Genomic DNA, 23,853 nt, shown 5'->3' on the forward strand with positions numbered 1-23,853 from the left:
TAAGCTTTGAAGCAAACAACGAAATTTTGGTTTTTTCTAGAGAGATCACTTTTTGATTTGGGGAAAGACATATTTAATGGGAAGATACTGGAGGTAAGGACTATTGTTAAGTGGTTTCAGAAGTCACAGTTTCCAGTGTGTCCTAGCCTGGAAATGCAGTTCAAGGATGCCCATCATATAAAAAATTTAGCCCACAGAGTCTTAGTTTTGTTTTTAGTGGCTAATTATTATTTTTTATCTGTAGGTAGGAAAATGAATTTAAAAGGACTGAAAAAATAACAAAATAAAACAATGATTGATACCTTATATGGTAGCAATAACTTATAAGTTATAGTAAACTATTTTGATCTAAAGTTTTTTATTACTTTTTCAACTTATTAAGAATACAATTTATAGCATTTACTTTCTTATGTGCTCTCTGCTTCCAAGATTAGCAGCAACACACAGTGAGATAATGCGGAAATCAAGAAAAGCTTGATTTAGAAATAACATAGTTAAACATAATTATTAACAAAAGCTTGATATAGTGTACCTAAGACAAATAAAGCCAGTTTCTTTCTGTGATTTTCCTGTGAGGAAATCTAGTAACCTTGCATGAAATGTAAATTTTAAAGAGACGGTCTTTATAAGAAGCCTGAATTAGGTAAGCAAATGCTATTTCTGTTTTTCTTTTCTTTCTTTCTTTTTAAATTATCTCCTATTAAACAGACTCCAGAGCTGTAAAGGAGCCATGAAAATCATATATATATATATATATATATATATATATATATATATATATATATATATATATATATTCTCCAGGTGGTGATAATTGCTATAAGAAAAAGGCACAATGTGAACATGTTTATGGAGATGTAAATTTATATATGAATAAAACCTGCCAGTGTCAGTATCAGTATCTTTTAGAGTCTGCTTTCCTATGAATGAAGAGCATTAAAATACCAAAGAAATACTGGAAGCACTTACTTTGTTGTCTTCTGTTAGTATATATGCAATCTATATCTAGTAAAATTGTATATCTATATGTAAATCTATATATGGAAATAGATCTATATCCAGATATATCTATATAGAGATATAGACTGAGGCTTACTCTATAGACCCAGATGGCCTAGAACTTTTATGTAGACTACGATGGCCTCAAACTCACAGATATCTGCCTGCCTCTCGCTCCTGAGTGCTGGGGTTAAAGGTGTGCACCACCATCTCTGGGTAGGCTGGCTTTGCACTGCTATTGCTGAGGCAGCATATCAATGGCATGTGGTTTCTTTTCTGGATAAAAGGGTCAAATTAAGAGGACTTCTTGAGAATGATGAAAACAATTATTTTTATCATTTATCTGAATTTTCTTTGGTTTTTTTTGAGTCAGAGTTTCTCTCTGTAGTCCTAGCTATCCTGGAAATCACTCTGTAGACTAGTCTAGCCTTAAACATAAAGAAATACACCTGTCTCTGCCTTCTGAGTGCTGAGATTAAAGACATGTGCTGCCACCCAGTCCCTGATCATTTTTAATGGCTGGATAATTTCAAGTTTCAAATGATTCTAGTGTAATTAAAATTTATATAAGAAAATATCCTCTCTCATTAAACTATAAATGGCATGTGAGAAAGGTTTAAAATATTTTATTACAGGTAGAGTTATTTAATATCTCAGCACATTCCAATTAAATATCTCATGACTTATTGGCTGTATATATAGTTCCATATCTTGTATTATGTAAATTATATTTTTCACATATTTTTATAACAAAAGGTCAATCATGTGTGTTGATTATTTTGATTAAGTTTGGGCATTAAATTTTATGTTGAAAAATTGATAGGGTAGTAAATAAAAATTGCCCTTTTGTGCAAATGAGATGTTCTTTAAAGCTGCCTTATGGAGCATAGCCATGTGTCAAAAGATAAATGAAAAAGAGTTCTGGTTGAAAAGCAGACATAGTCCATATTTTCCTATATGTGAAAGATGAATCCACCTTCACACCATCTACCTAAAATAAAGGAGCACATCAGAGCCTGCTTGATTCAAAGGCAATTTGGTGGTGTCTGTACTGACAAAAGAAAATTATAAGTAGTCAGGGTCTTCTGTTTACTTGGGACGTATTTGGTACTGTGGTCTGTGGAAATTCAGTGAAGGGACAAATGAGCTAATGCACTCACAATAGCCCTTATTGCTGTCACTCTAGTGATCAAGGTTAGGGTAATAAAATGTCATAACTTCTTTGTGAAAGTAGTGTCCACTATAGGTAATCAACAAGAGAAAAAGATGTATTGTATAAAATATCTTCTGTTGAAAATAAATTCTGCATTTAAATGAGGTACTCTCCAGTTTCAAAGGAAATCTACCCATTTACTAATTGCTAATATACTTAAATGCCCTAATTTAGACAACAGTTAAACTACATACATCATCAAGGAGCTAAAAAAGAGAGTGATAATTTTCAGGTCTATAACCTATGTAGAAATGTATGTTGTTATCATGATATGCATAAGAAATGTTGGCAAGAATATTTTAGCAGAAGAGCCACATACTTTTGACAGTGTGTCTGACCATTTCTGATCCCTGTAGCCACTCTCAAAATACTGAAATACATTCATCATTTCTCAACAATTTCATGCAGTTGTCAGTTGCTTACAAAATAAGCACATCACATGTAAAAGAGAGCATAGGGTGGCAGAAAGACAGGAAAAGAGAATTCAGTTGACCAGAAAATGCTGTCTATACAGGATAGATAACTCACCACAGAGCAACCTGGACAAGAACTCACCCTCTTACCTTCATTCTTAAATGAATTCTACCTGCAAAGACACAGATAACTCAAACAAAAGCCCACATATTTAAAAGAAAATGTTTATAGCCGAGTGTGGAGGTTCATGCCCCTCCACCCGCGGCTCTTCCTTCTCTCTCTCCCTCTCCCTCTCCCTCTCCCTCTCCCTCCCTCCCCCCTCTCTCTCTCATGTCTCTTTTTCTCTCTCACACTTTCACATGGGAGACTGAGGCAAAAGAATTGCTCTAAGCTCAAGCACAACATCAGCTACCTAGTTTTACCTTTTCCCAAACTGTACATGAAATACAGGGCAAAATCACATGACAACGTGTATATTTTAGTTAAGGGGGAAATGTGTTACCTGCCCAATTGCACGGTCCCTTGCTAGGAAGAGGACTCTGATGGAAAGAGCCATTATGATACTAGAGGAAAGACAAGAGCAATCTAGGGAAGGGGAGACAGCAGGACTCCTCTTACTTCAGATGCTAGGGAGGACCTCCAAGGACGTTTGTCATCGGACCTTTCTTAATGTCAGGAACTTAGGACAGGTGATGGCAGCTCTGTACTTAAAATGGAGGAGATAAAGATTTGGTCAGAGGTTGTTTTGGTACATCTGTAGATGGATGCCTTCACACACACACACACACACACACACACACACACACACACACACACACACACACACACTGAAACCTCAGTTTCTTTGTCTTAAGATGGAAATGAACTTCAGAGATTGTTTTATAGTTCAAGTGGAAGGAATAAAATTTTTATAGCAGGAAACATTGAAGTGTAATTCTTCTTTACATTATGCTGCTATTATAAGCACTACCTAAAAGTCTTTAGTACTCCTTTGCCAAGTTGGAGGAGAAGGCATCCTCAAATTGTAGTGGGAGTGGCTTGTTTCTCTATACTTCAAGGCTAGTAATTCTCAGCTTTGGTCAATATTAATAACTGATTATTATTTTCCTGGACCATGAATTCTCTGGAATTATTACAAAGCTAAGCTTGGAGGACTGGGTCATTCCTCGAAGGCAGGTAAGCGTGACAGAAGTCTTTACTGAGCAGCTGCCATGTTAAGTGTGCTCTTCCTTCTAGAACATCAGTGGGGAACCCTGATTCTGGTTGCTGAAGTAGTTATCATTAGTGCATCACTGTACCAGCTCATGATGTCGTGATCACATGTTCCACTGAAGTCAAGAGGATCGTAAAGAGCCACTCCTCAAGAATTATTGAAATCAAGGGTTGTACACATAATCTAATAAATAGTCATAGACACTACCTAGTACTTTTCTAAGTGTTTATTGAACTTTAAAATGCTCTTAAGTCTCATTTCATATTATGGAAATTATGTTGTAATTTAATTATGAGAAACTAGCCCCATATAATTGTGCTTTATACAAGAATCTCGCCAATTCATATTTTCTTAGACAGAGCCTTAGGTGCTTTTAGTTTTTGTTGGTGTCATGTGGAATATGACTGTGAGTCTGTAAATAAAGAAGAGATACAGGGTATATTTTTAGGATCTATGTAACAGAAAGAGCCACCTGTAAGTGAAAGAAGTGCCACATACACTCATATGCATGCATGTGTGTACAGAAAAATAAACATTATAGGTTTGTAAGAATTCCACTGTCGTAGGCTTCTAAGTGTGCAAGCTGTGGTGCTAAGAAGATTCAGTAAAGCAATTCAGAAAATCTGGTTTGCCTCTTTCAGCCTTACCTCCTTAGCATCCAGAGGAGAACATTCATTAAAAAATGGGTGATCCACATCACTGATTCTCATTGGAGACAACCATGCCACTTGAACTTAAATTGTTTTATTTTCTGGCATCACTGCAAATGTAAACTAGTGAGTAGCCAAATATTTAGAGTTACCAAGAAGGGTAGAAAAAAATCCTATCTTTCATAAGTTTGGTGTTATAAGTCATTTAAATATTTACTATAACATCAAAGACTCATTTACTAGTCTAAAAGAATGGGCCTCTTCATATTCACTATTTTCTTCTGAGCCATTCCTGTTTATGTCACTTGGCTCATTTCCAATATCAATTTTAAAACCCTAGGACAACTTTTCCAAAGAGAATTACAAGAAACCATTAAAAAATTCTAGCCTCTTGCTATTATTGTTAACTGGGATATTTGTACTTTCATGAATTATAAATACAAATACTAACTGCCTATATAGTTATGTTGCCTTCACTTGAGCATTTTTTGGTTGCTTTGAAAGGACATTTTCAAGTGTTGCATTTGGTGTTTTGAAAACTCTTTCTAGTAATGGTGAATACATAATGCTCTTTGCCCACCACTGACTTCTTCAGTGTCTGTGCTTGTGAGATTATCAACAGAATATTTCTTCTACAGTAGAGCACAGCTGTCCAAGTCCTAAATAACAGCTATAGCTAACCTCATGGGGGGAGATTCCTAACAATTTTCCAAGTTTTCTGTGTTAGTGACAGGTTTCAAGCATACAGTCAGCTATTAAGACATCAGAGCGTCTTTCATTTCTTAATCATTAACAACGTTAGCTCTGATTTCCCATGGAGTTGCAAGCTGTTAAAATGATCATTTGTGCCTTACTAATTTTGAAACCAAGAACTGTTGCCTCCTTTAATAAAATGCACGTCTCTCCTATGAATGTACATAACTCAACAGTGCTAAGAGTCTACTATGGGAAAATGTCACCTAGAAATAATTTTCAAAGTAAATGCAGTATGTGGAGGGTACAGTTCTGAATACGTAAGAACTCAGTATTTCAACAGGATTTGAAAATACAGGTTTGTTGGTGGAATATTTTCAATCAATTTTCCCTACCTTTTACAATGTAGTATTTTGATGACTATTTAATGAAGAGTAAAAAGAGGCAAAAGATCAAAAATTTATCTTTTAATAGTAAAAGGATAGTTGAAAATTTGCCAGAATTAAGATAATGTATAATTATTATTCTAGATCAATAAAATATTCAAAAAACTAAAAATGTTATATTTATCCTTAAACAAGCTAAAGTTTAGCCTGCATAGGGTCGTATCACATGTAGTACTCAATGCCTGATAAATTGATGTGTGTTATAGCAATTTATTGTGTGATCCTGGCTGTTCACTTAAAATTAGTCTATATTATAGGAAAAAATAAAATTTACATTTTTGGGAAATGTGTGCTGTCTAATGTTGGATATATTTCTACAACATGGGACTAAAGGTGTGTGTTTTGACATAAGCGGTTCCTATGGGCTAGGTTTGGTCAAGCTACTTAGGAAATATCTCTTGGAACGGAGTAAAACCAGCTCTAAACCCTATTCTCAAAGTCTTTGTTTAGTAGATGTTGAGTAAGGCTAGGTTTTATGAGAAATGTCCTAGATATTGGTGATGAAGCTTCAATGACCAATATATCTCCTCTTCTAGGAAGAATCAGCAATCATGAGTATTTGTTTAGCCTCTGTTGAGTGTGACTTTGTCCTCCTGCTTTGGGGAGACCCAGACAACTAAGATAATTGCAATATTTTCCTTAGAATCAAGAGAATGAACATCCAGACTTCCTGAATCCAAAGTTTCTGACTTTGAAGATTTCTTCCAAGCACTGAGCATGTCAGTGTGTGGTTATGACTTTAGACACAACACGAAGAGCAAAAGTTAGTACTACAGAAAAACTCTTTCACACCCCATGCTCACACTAGCCCTCCTGGCCATGAGCCATCTTCCATGAGTTACTGATGTCATTCCAATAATTTGTTCCTAGAGATTTCAGCTTAAGGCACGAAAATTTCTGGCTTGTACAGTTTCTATTACTACCAAAGATAAGTTTATGAAAGACATCTTTGCCTATCTTTCAACCCACTGTTTATGTTGATATTGTTACTGTTATAATTATAATGAAAATACTTATTTCCCAGTCTTAACTATATTTTCTGGTTTTCTTCTTTTTTCTAAGTATTGATTTAAATTATTTTTAGAATGTACTTATATAACTCTTTCCTTTTATAAGCTGGTTTTCATAAGTTTTATATCTACCACATAATATTGTATACTTCTAATTAGTGCTTCCAACTAAAAAACATTATTATTTTCACAGTCATGGGTTAATTGTAATTCGCTATGGTTTGATTGCATATTTTAAGATGTAATATCCATTTCTTTTAGAGACTTCCCCTGCCTGTGATACTGGCTGACTCTTTCTTCCCAAGGGAGGCAAATAATTTTGCTTTTAGGTGGCAGATTTGCTGAGCCCTTTGTGAAGGTAGACTGTGGTGTAGCGTGTATCCTTAGAAAATGTGCAATCTAAGAGTAATAGCTATCATTTCCTTTCAGGTTAAATTTCACTTGTCCTTTATATCCATGTCTGTAAGACCGAATTCTGGGTAGAACAAAAAGAACATGATTGAGAATGGTTAGACAAAATCATAGTCACTGCATAAACCAATATTAAAACTTAATAACTTTGAATCTATAGGAACTATTGCCAGATTAAATCGTCCAAACTTAACTATTTCATCTAAGATAATGTACTTAACCATGAGCAAACATGGTTAAACAAATATTCTTTCTATTATTGATAGGAATTTTTGTGTCTGAAAAAAAAATTAGCTAAAATCAAATTAAACCCTGAATGAATCAATAAGGAAACAAACAGAACTTTTCTCATGAAATCATTCAAGTCTACTAGCACAAACGGACAACTCACTACTGTGGCACAAAGGTACACAGCATGCCTGCTAGGAAAAGATATGACCTGGAGGGAGGAACAGATTCAGAAATGGCCTCTTGGAACATCACAGTACTAGTGCTTTCCCTGATTCTGAGGATGGCCACAGCTGAAAAGCATTTGCAAATAGTTTTCCCATTAAATGAAAGGCCAGTTACGTTCTGTCGTTAGAGAATAGCAACCAATATTTTGCTCCTAAGGGAGATATCACTAAGAGCATAAGAAGGATAATATTTACTGCACCCTGTTTCATTCTCTGCCTCTGACTTTCTTTTTCAATGACTGAATCATTTCTTCAGGGCATCTGAGCATTGCTTGTATGGTATTCACTAGGTCCAACCATTTACTATCTTTTGACCAAATGGAGACATCTTTTAAATGTGTCCTTTTCATGTGTTAGGAGCATTGACATTCATAATGACCACAGATCAGTTGAATTAGGCTATTGTCATATGGGTTAAAAATCTGGGTGATGCAAGTACTAAGTTCTTTTTAAGTACAGTTAGAAATGGAAGGATCAAAAGACAAGCATTGTAATGTGAGTGAAAATATTCCTAGATAATAAACTTTATCATCTTTTTTGCATTTAAAAAAAATTAAAATCCTTTATTTTCTTTTTTTTAAAGATGTATTTATTTATTATTATATATACAGTGATCTGCCTGCATGTACATCTACAGGCAGAGGAGGACATCAGATCACAGTATAGATGGTTGCGAGCCACCATGTGGTTACTGGGAATTGAACTCATGACCTCTGGAAGAGCAGTCAGTGCCCTTAACCTCTGAGCTATCTCTCCAGCCAAAAATCCTTTATTTTCATTATCCTCATTTTACATAGTATTTTACTACTTTTTGACATAAGAAACAAGAAGAAACATGCAAATATATAAACGTACAAAATTCCGGCAGCAATTACTATCATTAGTTATAGTGACGACTGACATATCCTTCCAGAACTTTCTCAGTTAATAAGTCACCAGCAAAAATAACAAAGCTCTTAAGATGGCTCCTTGGTTAGCAAAAATGCATTGACCCTCGCTTTTTCCTTTTTATTTTTTCTTCTTTTACATATTACATCCCAACTGCAGTTTCCCTTCTCCCTGCCTCCCCACTCTCTCCACTGATCCAACCCCACTCACTTTACCTCTTCTCAGAAAAGAGTAGGCCTTCAAGGGACTTCGACCAAACAGAGCATAGCATGCTACAATAAGACCAGACAGAGTCCCCGGGGCAGACAAAAGAGTTAAAGACAGCCCCAGCCCCCACAAAAACACGGAGCTGCACAACCGTAACATACATGCAGAGGCACTATATCAGAACCATAGTTTTTTGTTTGTTTTTTAATATGTGCAATGAAGAAAAGTACATTCTGAGCAGAAGAAAAACTATAGTCACTGCATTTGTAGTCCGTGCTTGCTTTGTCTGGGGAGATTTGCAAAGGCTCTTGGTGGTAATGCTGAGCTGCTGCTGGTGGTCGTGCTTGTGATGGTGTGGTGGTGCTGCTGGTGGTCGTGCTTGTGATGGTGTGGTGGTGCTGCTGGTGGTCGGGCTTGTGATGGTGTGGTGGTGCTGCTGGTGGTCGTGCTTGTGATGGTGTGGTGGTGCTGCTGGTGGTCGGGCTTGTGATGGTGTGGTGGTGCTGCTGGTGGTCGGGCTTGTGATGGTGTGGTGGTGCTGCTGGTGGTGCCAGTGGTAAGCATGAGGTGGTGGTGTGATGATGTTTATGCTGGTAGTGCTGATACTGGTGACATTGCTGATGCTTGTGATGGTGACAATGGTGCTGATGCTTGTAATGGTGATAGTGGTGGTGCTGATGCTTGTGGTGAGGATGGTGTGGTGGTGTGGTGGTGGTTTTGCTGGTGGTATGGTGGCGGTAGGGTAGTATTGTGGTGATGTCTGTGATGTTTGGCCTCCAGGAAGTCTTTTCTTTAGCCGCTATTGTACATCTCTTTTTCAATAGCAAAAGTGTTCAAATTTTAGACCTAGGACCTAAAAGCAGACTGCTCACTGCCTTTGATTACTTTTTGTATGTATTTTTTCCCTGTTCTTAGGGAAAACCCAGGGCCTATGCTTGCTAGTTAAGTGCCCTAACAATGAGCTAAATCCTACCCTAAGTCCTCTTGTCTCTAATTAGATAAACTAGGTTTATAGATGAATTCTTCTTTTGTTGCATACTGAAACTTCTGGCCTTTGTGTTTGCAGCTGTTGACAAAAATCAAGGGAGATAAATGTGTCAATAATGATCAAGGGAGATGAATGTGTGGGCTGCGTAAGAGGCTTTAGGAAATGTGAAGAGCATCATGATACAACTTGTATATTGATCATATTTTAAATATATTAACCAAAAGCCCATTGTTGACATTTCTTTGCAAACTCTTTCATCTTGGTACATAACAAAGTTCCAATGTATTTACCTTTTTTACCTTGAGCTGATGGCCACTACAAGTTACTTTCACAATATGTCCCCCAACCGTAGGCACAAGAATCTTTGCCTCTGTTTTCCGAACAAATGTCTCATAATTCTTTCATTCTTACATCAAATTCTGCATTTTCACAAATGAATTTCTTTCTGATTGCCCTTCCCCCTTTTCTTTTCACAATTGGGAAAAAAATGTCTGCACATAAATTCATGAGAGTGTCAAGAAACATTCGACAACTATCTGAGACATTAACAGAACTAGATTAAAACCGAACGCCTTAAACGTTTGGGTAGTACAATAAAGCAAGGAATAATTTGGTTTGTTTGTTTTTTCCCGTCTAATATTTTTAGGTACAAGCCTATGCAGAAAGTGGATGGGGTTGCAGATGGTTTCACAGGAAGTGGCCAACAGACAGGCACATCTGTTGAGCAAACTGTAATTGCCCAAAGTCAACATCATCAACAGTTTTTAGGTATGTTAAGGTGGAATGCATATTAGTTGCTATTAGGATTTCAAAGAGACAACAGTAGTCTCTTCGCCAATTAGAATGTCTTCAGATGTTAACTCCATATAAAGGGGGAGGTGATTTGGTGCTGAAACTATGGCATTGAATGATAGTTCTAGCTCATCTCCATTGAAATATTATGCTATATGGAATCTTGAATGCATCTGCCTTAAAGTCTCCGTGCTTTGAAAGTGTTTTCAAGAGTTTGTATTACAGTTGGCTTTTGTGATCAAAATCATTGTTGTATTTACTTGAGAAATATGTCCAGCCCAAAAGAATTCTAATTTCCTGTGTACAAAGTTGCATATCCATACTGTTAGATTAGAGAAATTATAAACATTTTAAATGATGTATTCTTTTACATTGAATTCAGTGCTTTCTATTTTATAATTTTATAGAAAGTATACACGTTTCTTGTTACTGAAAGTGTTTGGAGGTAGAGTTTACGTATCTGAGTACTTACACTGGAGCCAGAGGTGCTGTCTGTCAGTTGACAGGCATTCCATAGTTGAAGACATATGGTCTTCAAACAGTGCGCCAATATCCAGAGATGCTATCAGAACGTACGTGTGTGTATGTGTTTGTGTGTCTGTGTGCATGTATGTGTGTATCTTTGTGTGTGTGTGCATGTGTGTATGTGTCTGTATGTATGTACATGTGAGTGCATGTGTATCTGCATGTGGGTGCATGTGTGTGTATTTATGTGTGTTTACGTGCACTTGCCAATAGGAACAGCTGGAGGTCAGAAAGCTCCTGCACTTAAAACTGTTATAGCAGCATTTTCTAAACCAAATTGCTCAGATACAGTCTAATTGACCACTGAGCTTTAAAATAATATCACTTTTTATTTTGTAGCTGTGGTTTAATTTTAATATTCAAAAATAAAAAGATTTTAGATTTTTTAGGACTTCTAAATGGTTACTACTCTTCATTTAATTTTGAATTTATGGTAAGGAATGTACCAAAGTGCATTACTGATTGCCCAGGGCTAATGAGAAAAGAAGAAAGTGAGAGTGTATGCCTTGTCAATTACAGTGTCACCAAGAGAGAGTTAAATGATACTATTGTGCAACAGCAAGTGTCATACTGATGTGAATGCAGAAGTCTTATGGGGCAGGTGTCCCCCCAGGAAGAGCAGGTTGGTGTAGGTGTCATCATACTTAGAAGATTTGTGCTACAGCAGTTGATGTACAATCATGTTCATGTTGTCAGAGATGATTTGATAACAGGACAGTGTCATCTACCACACAGAAGTAATATTGTTAATGTTATTTTTATACTTTTTGGCTATTAGCTTCGTAACTTTCATCTTCTTATTATATAAAAGCTATGAGCATAATGAGTTTAAGGGTATGTTTATTTTTATGTGGTTGGATAGCATAATAATAAAAATAACTACAATTGCTACTGGCAAGCTCAGGTTGTTTTTCTTTTGCTAATAGCCTATCCAATGCCCATTTTAATTAGAGTAAGGCTTAGTTCACACTAAATTCACAAGTATGCTCCATTCATTCTTACATTATATGTTAAAAATGTTACTAAGTCTGGCTAGAAAATATTAATTTGAAAGTCAGTGATCTTTGGCCCTCTGATCTCTACATTTTCTTTCCTTTTTTAGTCTTCTGAAAATTTCCCTCATTAATCTGTAATTGACACCATCCACAATAGCTTTTTTCTGTTGTGTTGTCATGGTAACAGATGCATCTCGAGCACTCCCAGAGTTTGGAGAAGTTGAAATCTCTTCTCTGCCAGATGGTACTACCTTTGAGGATATCAAGTCACTGCAGAGTCTTTATCGAGAGCACTGTGAGGTAAGACGTTTAAACAGTGTCTGAGCACACACCAAGTTTTGCCACATAATTTGTTAACACAAAATAATCAACTTTTCCCCCTAGAGATCAGAGAAGTTAGTACTAGTTATTGTGAGCATTTCTTTGCTCACTAATAAAATCCTCCTTTCTTGTCTCAGAGTGGAAAGTAAAGGATGAATGAGAGTAAGAGTAAAGTTTACTCTCCACTTCTTAAACTGATCTGTGTGTCTTTTGATATAGCATTTCCACTTCTAGGTCTCCGTCCTGCTTACATATGGGTGACATACCAAATGTGCAAGGGAATGCATTGCGTTACTCTTCTAATCCACGAGGTTGCTTATAGCTTCAGTATCTAATTGTGAGAGAGATTAAGTCTGCTGTAATCTACAGGTTGGACTACTCTATGCTCATAGGACTGAAACCTCTAAATAAAATAAGTTCCAGGGTTCAGTGTTACAGACAAAAAACAAACAAACAAGCAAAAACACCCAAACAAACAAACAAACAAAAAACCCAACCAGTAACATGTTGGCCCTTGAGTGAAAAGACATCACATAAATATCTCATCTTACTACACGGAGAAGTAAAAAAATGCTAATAATATATGTGATGGTTTGAATCACCCCATGAGCTTGGGCATTCAAACACTTGACCCCAGTTAGTGGTGGTGCTTAGGGAGGCCTAGGAGGTGCGGCCTTATTAGTATGTCACTGGAGGTGGGCTTGGAGACTCTAAAGACTTGTGGCACTTCAAGTTTGCTCCTCTGCTTTGTGCCTGTGGCTCAGGATATGAACCCTCTGCTTTCTACTCCTGCTTTCGTACCTTTGGACCACCATCATGGACTCTAATCGTCCAGACCTGGAATCCCAAATAAGCTAATTCCTTCTATAAGCTGCCTTGATTATGGTGTTTAGTCACAATAGAAAAGTAACTAATACAGAAATTAGTTCCAGAGAGTAGGTTATTGCTATGAAGAACCTAACCACGTTGGTTTCTGTAGGCATGTGGAAAACTAGAATTTTGGAGTAGAAAAGTAGTTGAAAGATGTAAATGTAGCTTAGTGGGGCTAAACTAATAAGAGCTTGGAAAACAGTAGTGCTGAAAGCTATGTGGACTATCAAAGCTCAGCTTTGTTTCAGAGTGGAACAATATTAGCAACTGGCCTTTATTGACTGTTCCTGTGATATTTGGGCAAAGAATTGGCTGCTTTTTGCCCATGCCCTAAGAACTTGCCTGAAGATAAATTTAAAAATAATGAATTCATTTTATTAGCAGAGTAGATTTCAATACAGCATTACACCAACTCAATCCCATATTTATTAGTAGTCACTCAGAAGCAAGTCTTCAATGAAAAAGAACAAAGGGTGCAGAAAGAAATGCACAATATACAGAGATCAAAAAGATCCTGATAAGCTTAATGTTATTACCAGTGCTTGTACTATAAGAGAGACTGCAATTGTTAAAGAGACTAGGGCCATTAAGGATAGGTCAGATCTGTAATCCAATAAAGGGCAGGTGCCCTTAGGGCAAGACCTCTTTTCAGCTAAGTTTCCAACTTGTTGAGAAAGCATAGGTGTTTTCTTAGGCTCCTGCTAGTGTGGATCAAGGGAGTCTTCTCAATCTTACAGCCCACTAAGCTGTCAGTGTTGTCCGTGTGGCCTTGCCTTTGGAGTCATGAAGGATAATGAAGTTGTGGAATCTTCCTCTGGTTTCACAGAGCTGCTGAGGCCAGGCAACATGTGGCAGAAGCAAGGGACCAAAAAATGTCAGTATATGAAGCTGTGAACTCTGGCTTGTATTGGAGATCCTAAAATGTTGAAAATGGCAGAGATATGAGACATCTGCCAAGGAAAGCTGCACATGGAGTGTGGAACCAGCCCAAGAGAGGAAGATGTATGTTGTAGGCAGTAGAGCAGGAGAGGCAAAGCCATTTAAGCCTTTTGACATCGGTTTTGGCATTGGATAATTTGATGTTTTGATACAGTGTTTTCCTGTTATTACCTCATTTCCTCCTTTAGGAATAGTGATGTACATTATGTGCCATTGTGTGTTAGAAGTGTGTAATATTAACTTTACAAGGGGTTACAATTAAGAGATTGCCTTGAATCTCAGAAGAGACTCTGGACTCAGATTTGAGTGAGATGCCTCTCCCTAGGCTCTTGGAGGCTTAAGAGGTGTGGTCTTTTTGGAGGATGTGTGTCACTGGAGGTGCACCTTCAAAGTTTAAAGGCCCCCCCCCCCCCCCCCCCCCCCCCCGCCATTCTCTCTGTTTTGTGCTTGCAATTCAAGATGAGCACTTTCTTCTTGCTCCTGCCACTATGTTTTTGCTATGTCATCATGAGCTCTAATCCTCTGGAACCATAAGCCCAAATAAACCTTGGCCACAATGTTTTAATGTAGAACTTTATAAAAACATAGGCTGGAGGCCATGTCCAGGTTTTCAATGGACCCTTTGAATACCACAAATGTGTGGTACTATTAAAAATAATGTCAAAATAAATTTAATAAGTACTTTAGGTCTTCCTTTTGCAGATTTTTAGACTGATTTTAGAATTTAAGTAGCTTTATCCAGGAGTATATGTGATCTGCCTGCAATTCAAGGATTACCCTGTGATTTCTAGAAAAAAAAATCCTTCTAAGTGTTGACAGTGAAGGATGAAATAAGAAATATCAGCTTAAAACATATATGGAGTGTTGAAGGCTTGGTTACCTAAGGATTCTCTTGATGTTTTATACCCTTACTCCTATTCTCCCTCTCATGTCAGAATTGGTGACATTGTCTAGGAAGGAGGTTTTCTCCATTCCAATGCATTAATGCATCTTAAATTTACCTACTAGAAAGGAGGTAATATATTCCAAAGAGTGTTCTTAAGTGGTTTTAGAATTTAAGTAGCTTTATTCCAGAAATATTTGTGATCTGCTTGTAAATTAAAAAGTAGCCTGTAATTTCTAGCGAATCCTCCTAGTTGTTGACAGCTGGCAGGGAAGGATGAAATAGGAAGTTTCCGTTTAAAGCATATATAGATGTTTCCATTGCTCCAGAAATAAGATTGCTTGAGTGAACCTGAGCGCTTGTCAGAGATGCTAGGTTCCTGACAACCAAGGATGAGTCCTCTCCTTATCAACATTGGTATGATGGAGTGTTCTTCTCATTTCCAACACTCCTGACATGATGTAAGCCACCTAATATTCACTTCCCTTTGATATGTTCCCAAGTGTTGGAGTATTTCTAGATCATCTTTATAACATGGGGAAAAATTTTTACACCTATCCTATTCAATGAAAACTATGTGAAGATTCTTTAAACAATTCTTCAGTTCTCTGTATTCAGACAAAGCTGTCTGTAAGCAGCTTAGCTTGTACAAATATAATTTGGATTTTTTGAGTGACTCATATTTATTCAGAGTGTAAATTGAAGTATAATTATTTACATTGCTAAAAAGTGTACAGTGAGATCATTCTAAGGAACAGACGCCTCCAATAAAATTAAAATAGTCTTTAGATTATACAATTTTCATGAAAATTCCAATTGTGATGAATAAATAAAATTTATGTGAGGAAATGGGGCACTCATAATATCGTTAGTCTGTAGGAGATGACAGTTCACAGGATGAACCCCACTTGCAAGTAATCAATGCTCATGGTATCTCTTATTTTTATACATCAAAGAATTTTAAATAGAGCTGCCTGGATCTCAGATTCAATCCTGTAGGCAGTTGCTGTAAGTCAGTAGAATATAGATTATTTTTATTTCTGTTTGCCTTAACATTTGAAAATTGGTTGAAAAGTACTAGTGTTTTAGCTGCCTTATAGGAGGCTGGTGTTGGTGTTCTTTGAGATTAGTTTGAAGATGCTGGATTTATGATGCACTGAAAAGCTTGCCTCATTTTACTTCATATTTTCCACATTTTATATTTTTAAGGAAGGATTATCCTGCTATTTGGAATTCTTGTAATATATTTGTCAAGGTATGTTTAAGTATCACTACTTTTAGTCTCCGTGGTTTCTAAAGTATTAACTGCCTCCCACTTTAGAGACATCTTGTGGAATATGCCTAAGCTGCAGTTAAAATAGCGAATATAAGAAGGTCCTTCTGGGGAAGGTTTGATTTCATATGAAATGAGGGGCAACTGTGCTTACTTTGTTTTCAGAGCCTGCCTTTCCTGTGTTTTAAATCTTACTGAAAATTTTTATAATTAGGCTACTTCATTTTCACTATCTGACAGCTTGGAGCATCCCCTGCTTGTTCTGAGAACACTTCCTCCATGCACATGTTGAAGGTCCACGTGAGCCTCGAGGTGTTCTCCAGCTCCTTCAAGCCACATCCATATAAGTGGCACATCCTAGAGTTGTGAAGTTACAGCCTACTCTTTCCTAAAAACTCCGATGGCCTGTAGCTTGTCCCCGTGTTGTCTGCCTTCTGTGGACTTGTATAGACCCTGATGGGCTCTTCGTAGTTCTCCGGTATTGATGGTATCGGGCCCATTATGCTGACTTATACTGCCTACACTTCATCCTTTTAATATTCAGCATAATCACAAAATTAAATTTTCTCCGGCTTCATGTTTGCTGTTATCTGAAGGTTCTCTTATAAATCGATTGCAGTGGCAGACTGAAATTAAGTAAGCTTATCAAAAGTTACTAGAGGAAGTGACAGTTACTGACACCAACAAAGGAAAAAGAAAACTTGATACACCTGGGAATTGATTCTAGAAACTGAATTTAAAGTAACCCTCAAGGCGAGGAACCCACAGGTAGAAAACAGTAATCGAAAGCTGACCTACAAAAGGAGTGGACAGAAAGAAGAGTGTGTGTGCTGGTGGGAATGCTGTTAGAGGCTGTTAGAGAGCCAGACGCGGCTCTGCGGGGAGCCCTTGTTATTTCAGAAAGGTACCAGTGCCTGGAGGCTTCCTGACTCTACTTAAGTGTTACCTCTGCCTGACTAGGAGCCATGATGAGCACCCCTGGAAAGAGTTAACCTGACCTTATCCCCATCTTCCACAGCCAAGCAATGGGTCACTCCTCACCTCTGCCTGCTGGGATAGATGGCCAGTGTCATCCACCTAAGACACCGATGTTGGAATGTGTTGTCCTTCCTGGTCAGGAGTAGGCGGAGTGTGGTGACAGTTTCATTTGTCAGTGTGTCGGGTTCTCTAGAAGCATCCCGGAAGAGGGTCTCAGAGAAGGTTATCTTGATCAGGCTGGCCTGTGGGCATGTCTGTGGGAATGTCCTGATTACGTTAGATGAGATTTGATTTTACTAACATCTTCTTAACAGAAAATGTGAAAAATAATGTAACCTAACATGGAAGCAATATAAATATTAATTACCTTCACATTTAATAGGTTTTTAATGTTTTGCTTTGTCATTTAAAAATAGACTATAAAGAATATAAACAGATTATTAATTTCCATTTCTTTTCCCAAGTCTTTGAAATGTTACATGTCATCAAGGAATTACAATCTATAAACTATTTATTAGTTATTGTATCATTTTATAAGTTTGAAATGCAATTTGAATAACCAAAAATGGAAAGAATGAGAACAAAATATTAACTTTTACTAATTTTTTCTATTTTCTATATATCTAAAGTATATAAAATTCACTTGATTACCTAATTAGTCCATGTTAGGTTTTTTTTTTTTTCCTTTTGCTTTGATAGAACACACTTATAGAAGAAAGTTTATTTGGACTTATGGTCCCCAAGAGATAAGAGACTGTCATGGCAAAAAGACATGGCAGTTAGTGGAGGCAGCACAGCAGGAACAGGAAACTGAAGGCTCACACCTCAATACAAAAAGACACAAGTCTAAAAGTCTCAAAGCCTGCCTTCAGTGACACATGTCCTCCAACAAGGCCACATGTCCTAAGCTTCCCCAGATAGTACTGCCAGTTGAGGACCAAGTATCCAAATACCAACGCCTATTCGGTGGGGGCGGGGGAGGGCATACAAACCACAAAGTGTTTCAGACAGCACGTTATTTCAACATGGAGATAATAGAAACATTAGCAACTAATGTTTGCACTTTTCTTTTGGATTTTATTAAATCCAATCTGTTTTCATTTCAACAAGAGCACACTATACACACAAGTCATTACTACTTATTTTTATTTCTTTTGTTGCTGGGTCATTTGAATACAGATATATTAGTATTTCAGAATGCAAATGATTAACCAAATGATTATTTGATTTTGCATTGTTTTGCTATATCTTTTAAATGCAATATCTTGTCATTTCAATACATAATTATGATAATAGCTAGTTATTTTAGTTACTGGCTATTCTTTGTGTCTTCCAAAGTCTTGAATCTGCTGTGTGGCTTTGGTGCTTATTGTCTGTAGTTACCGGTTGTGTAGTGTCCCGATTCCTAAGGTTCAGTATCCACATGTGGCTAGTGGGAGTCACTGTAAACAAGGTATCAGCCAACACGTATGGGATGATTTCTGCCATGTAGGAATCGCGCTGCTAACAGAAACATCTCATGGTAAGAACAAGGGGAAGCCAAGGAAGCATTACGGTTTGTTCGTTTTGTTTTTAGGCAATATTGGACGTTGTTGTGAATCTTCAGTTTAGCCTGATAGAAAAGTTGTGGCAAACATTCTGGCGCTATTCTCCCTCTACTCCAACTGACGGCACTACCATTACTGAGTCAAGGTCAGGATCAGTACGGTTTCTGATTTATTTTCATGATGAAGTAGGTGTGACTGCTAATAAATGAGAGATATGTATACCAGTTGTGAACTTCACCTGATAACACTGAGTAGATTGATGCTTTGACCATCCTAGGATTAAAGCACAGACTGCTCTCCTGAGGTTGATGTGTGAACAGCTCCCATTTTATAGAGCTGGGGGACTATTATACCTGTGTCCTGCTAGTGGATTACTGTCCTATCTGCCTTTCAGACCATTAGAACATATTAATGTACGTAGGTAGCTCTGGGGGGGGGGTGTTTGTATATATACATACATATATATCCGGCCATATGACACCAGTGCAATGATGGTATAGTTCTAACCTCAGTAATATTGATAAACTATTTTTAAAGTCCATTTTCTGTTTTATCCTCATTTGCCATCTATTCATTTGCGACATTTATTCACACCAGCAATCTGAGTGAAATAGAAAGTCGACTTCCGAAAGCAAAGCTGATAACTCTGTGCAAACATGAGTCTATCCTGAAATGGATGTGTAACTGTGACCATGGGATGTACCAGGCTTTGGTGGAGATTCTCATCCCCGACGTCCTTAGACCCATTCCTAGTAAGTTACATGGAGACAACTACGGATGCTTTGTTCTCATACATACTTCCCAAGACATTTTGGGGATTGATGTTGCAATCAGGAATACTCCTAATGTCATTTAAATTTGTCAAATAAAAAAACATGCAGCACATATAATAGTGCATGAAAGAAGCCTAGAATTACACTATAGTGAAGGGGAAATTACCTGTTTTCTAGTCTTTCACAATATTTTTAAAAGCTAACCTACAGCTATGATAACCTTCAACAAACTAATTACAGGAACACTGTTAGTTTAGTCAACTATGCAAAATTATTCTACTCAGACTAAAGTTCTCTGCATATAGCCAAAAGAATGCTCAGAGCTGTAACTGCAGGCCACTCTCTCTTATGGTTGCTTCGAATTTTAAATGAATTGATTGTGGTTGCCAGTAGAGTTGAATTCCTTTATGAAGGCACATACTCTGTCATCTGTATCACCTTCAGAACAAATTCAGTTTCCATTAACACTGAGGTTTAACCATGATTATGAGCGGAAAAACTAGTAACTACCCAAGCCTTGTGCCCCACTAGGAAGCATGTGGGAAATGCATAAATCACTCAGATCACTTTTTCAGAAACCACGTTGTAGCATACAAAGCTTTCTTCTGTCACTGTAGATGTAAATGCTACTACACACACTGTTAGTGGCAACTGGATGACTTCATACCCACATCTGGATGAGGCTGACTAGTGACCTTAGCTTTGAAAGAACTGGGACTGTTTCCATTCTGACATTAGTAAAGTAAAAGCAATCTTTTAGCTCGTGACATTGGCAGCTATATACTTTAAAGATGCTATTCACCAATTATTTATTATGTTACTGTGGAAAATATATAAATAGGGTTTAGTAGAAGGAAAGAAGATACTAACCTTTGTATGTTTTTTTTATTTGTAAATACAAAGAAACAGTGAAAGGTATACATTCTTTTATATATCCACTACCTTAAAATAGATGCTTATGCACATTTGCATATTATGCCAATCAATGTACATTAATATATGGGGGAGAAATTTTAAAAAAAAACAAAAAACAAAAGAAATCACACTGGCATTATCTTTACAGTGTATACATATACATTGCTAATGTGTTCCACACTTTCTACACCAGGTTATCTGACTGTAAGGGTTGATAAAAATTGATACTGTCACAGACATTTTCACTGTGTCAATTTCTGCTGGTTTTTTGTTCCGGAATTTGATTTCCCCCCCACTCTCCCGCTCCTTGTGCTCCAAGTGTTAATCTCTAGAGATGTTAAAGGAAGTTGCGTAGGCTAGCTCATTAGCCTATGACTTCTGGCTCCCAGCATGCAGTGTCTCTCAGGAGATATACAAGGAGGGATGCCAGTGAGTTCTTGCTTTTTCGAGGCAAGTCAACAGCATCAACGTTCATTAAACAATGCCAAAACCGTGTACTTTTGTCTTTGCATCATAAGAATTTAACAGTTCCCTTATTTAAATCATGCATCTGTTTTAGTTTACTTTAAGCCTTAGAATTTTAAGAATATAATACACTTGCCCATTGTCTTTTGAAAAATGTGATTAGAAAAATGGTTTATAGTCTGTCAAGGAGTTTGTCTCTACACTCACCAGAAAATGGAATCACTTCATTTCTCTGAAATTACAAGATACATTAATGTACTACTCTACAAAAGAAATTTGGGGAACTCAATTTCCATTTTGCAGTAAGGCTCAACAATGTAATGCTTAAAATACAACGTAGATAGCTATTGCCAGGCGAGGTGCATTTTAATACAGATCTCGAGCAGGCTGAGGCAGCTCATCGTTGGAATAGATTTTTAAATACCAAACCATCCATTTATGAGTCTTTAGAAGCTGTCAGAGTCAGTCTGCACATTTTGATTTTATATGAATCCCTACAGAGAGAACAAACTTAATTTTATTTTTAAAAATTGTATTTCTTGGCTACTAGTACTTCACTCTACCATTTTCTGTCCAGATGGGATTTCTTTTTTTAGCTAAAAAGTCTGCACATCATACTAATTTAAAGTCAGCCTGAAGCGCCTATAGTCTAAAATACATTCACCCGAAACATGGAAAAAGAAAATTAAGTGTGAATGATTGAATAAGAATTCAACTGGTAACACTGTAAATTGGCAACTGGGAATATAATAAAAGGTGCGCTAGAATATCACTTAGTACAAAAAAGTAAATAGCTAAACTTTTTAATATACACAATGTGTCTTTTCATCAAAATTGTCTAGATAAAATAGGGCATGTATGAAATGCTTTTAAAATAACATTAGAATTAGTAGGGTCTTTTCAAATTAAATCATTATATTAATTATAGAACAAATGGAAAATGTGGGTTGCTATATTGAACCTTGAACAAAATTTTACTGAGTTTCAAAAAAGGCTGTTAATTTTTCACTTTTCTCATTTCCATTCATGCCTGCACACCATGATTCTAGAACATAAAACAACAGAAAGATATGTTTGTTCTCTCTCTTCTCTTTCTAATAAGGTGGGGTGCTCTCGAGGTTTCAAAAGATTGACTCTCAAGAAATTTCAAGTTTAGCTTGGTTAAGAGTCTGCATTCTTTCCTAATCAATAGTTAGGCAATTTCAGTCCTTACCATCCTGTTAAATAAGTTAATACAAAACAAAACAAAAACACTCTGGGTTTTTAAAAATAATTTATTTATTATTAGGCTGTTAAAGTTTATATATTTTTGTAAATAACTTGAATAAGCCAACATCCCCCTAAAACCTTTTTGGCCAAAGTGACAATAAAGAGTGTCAAACTTGTTTGAGCATAGAAAGGAAAGCCTAAGTCTTCAGTCCTGCTGTATATTCCTGGGGCAGCTGGTCTGGGTATCTACTATACAGTATGGAACCTACACAGAGTGTTTTCTGTTGCAGGTGCTTTAAGTATTTACTAAACACCTAAATCTACTCCCCACAGTGCATAGCCCTAGGCATAAAGGAATTAAAATCCCATTGGCTGAAGGACACACTGAGCATACTCAGTGAGCAGATCCCCACGTGGTACATAGTGCGCAGTGATACCTGAAGTTGCTTCTGGTCATTGCGTGGCCACTATAAAGGACTGTCATGGGACCTGTCCCTATCTCAGGCCATAAAAAACTGGCGATGGCTATTTTGGTAATGTGTTAGTAGCATTGCTCCTATGACCCCAATTTTATCACACTGATCTTTGAGATCTACCTACCATGTGAAATTAGAATAGTCATTGGAAATTTTTGTTCAGATAACTATAAATTTTACTCTACTTTCAACAAAGATAAATACTCTGATTCATAGGCACTATGGTAAAACGTCAGAGACAAAAACAAAACTTTGCACTGTGTTTCATTTTAACTAACAGTATAAAATGAGATTGAGTTTGAGACCAAAATGGGAAATTGATGAAGAAAATTCTCAGTCCTTGATCACAAAACTCTTCATGAAGTTTTGTCCAAGGTAGAAAGCTCCATAAAGTATATTCACAACTGGTATATGTCGCCATAAATAGAACATTTTGAATGTTTTCATTTTCAACAGGTGTCATCAGTGTCTAAGAACAAAATAGCTTTAAGTGCCAAAAGTATTATTTTCAGATGCACTAAGAAATTAGGAATGATGTTACTTTTTAATTGATGAATATAATATAAATTCTGCTATGTGCTATAAAAATAGTATAAACATATATTTCCCTTGTTCCAGCTTAAAATTAATAGTCTTAGGTATCTTTATTGTTCTGCCTTTATTTTTTATCATTCAGGTGCCTTGACCCAAGCCATTCGAAATTTTGCAAAAAGCCTTGAAGGTTGGCTTTCAAATGCCATGAACAATATTCCACAGAGAATGATTCAAACCAAGGTATGGCTATGTTTTCCATGTGTGTGTAGTGTGTGTGTGTGTAGTGTGTGTGTGTAGTGTGTGTGTATGTGTGTGTGTAATCTGTGTGTGTAGTGTGTGTGTGTGTAGTGTGTGTGTGTGTAGTGTGTGTGTGTGTAGTGTGTGTGTAGTGTGTGTGTGTAGGGGGGGTTACACTTGCTTAAGAAACTATCTCTTCAATAATGTTTTCCTCACAGCTGGTCTTTCTATATATAAGTGGCACGGGATATAATTCAAAACTAGCATATGTCTGTTATGGTCCGAGGAATCTAGGTTCCACATTACCTCATTCTCACACAAGCCCATGGCAAGACTGGACAAAGATTACACTTTCGTCTTGCTGCCAAAAATCACATTTGTGGCTTTTGGTAATATGTCCACCATTAGACTCCCAAGAGGGGATCTTTTCCTTGAAAATCAGTTGTATTCCTCAACTAGCTGAAATCCCTCCCCTTCTTAGCACCATCACACTGTCTGCCTTAGCACACTGACTGCAACATTGACCGTCATGCT

The 23,853-nt window shown here is 36.9% G+C and overlaps 1 protein-coding gene across 8 annotated transcripts in view; it reads left to right on the top strand.

Annotated features, from left to right (window-relative positions):
• RFX3 (regulatory factor X3) overlaps positions 1 to 23,853 on the top strand; it is a 268,083-nt gene that overhangs the window by 207,646 nt on the left and 36,584 nt on the right. For all 8 annotated transcript variants that reach the window (XM_084769883.1, XM_084769882.1, XM_084769881.1 and 5 more), the window contains 5 exons: positions 10,234 to 10,355; positions 12,087 to 12,199; positions 18,740 to 18,855; positions 19,308 to 19,462; positions 23,225 to 23,322. In XM_084769883.1, coding sequence (XP_084626009.1) covers positions 10,234 to 10,355; positions 12,087 to 12,199; positions 18,740 to 18,855; positions 19,308 to 19,462; positions 23,225 to 23,322 — 604 coding nt within the window. The remainder of the gene's footprint in view (positions 1 to 10,233; positions 10,356 to 12,086; positions 12,200 to 18,739; positions 18,856 to 19,307; positions 19,463 to 23,224; positions 23,323 to 23,853) is intronic.

Source organism: Acomys minous (assembly GCF_964271855.1).
Source record: "Acomys minous genome assembly, chromosome: 2".
In the NCBI taxonomy this organism is placed as follows: Eukaryota; Metazoa; Chordata; class Mammalia; order Rodentia; family Muridae; genus Acomys; species Acomys minous.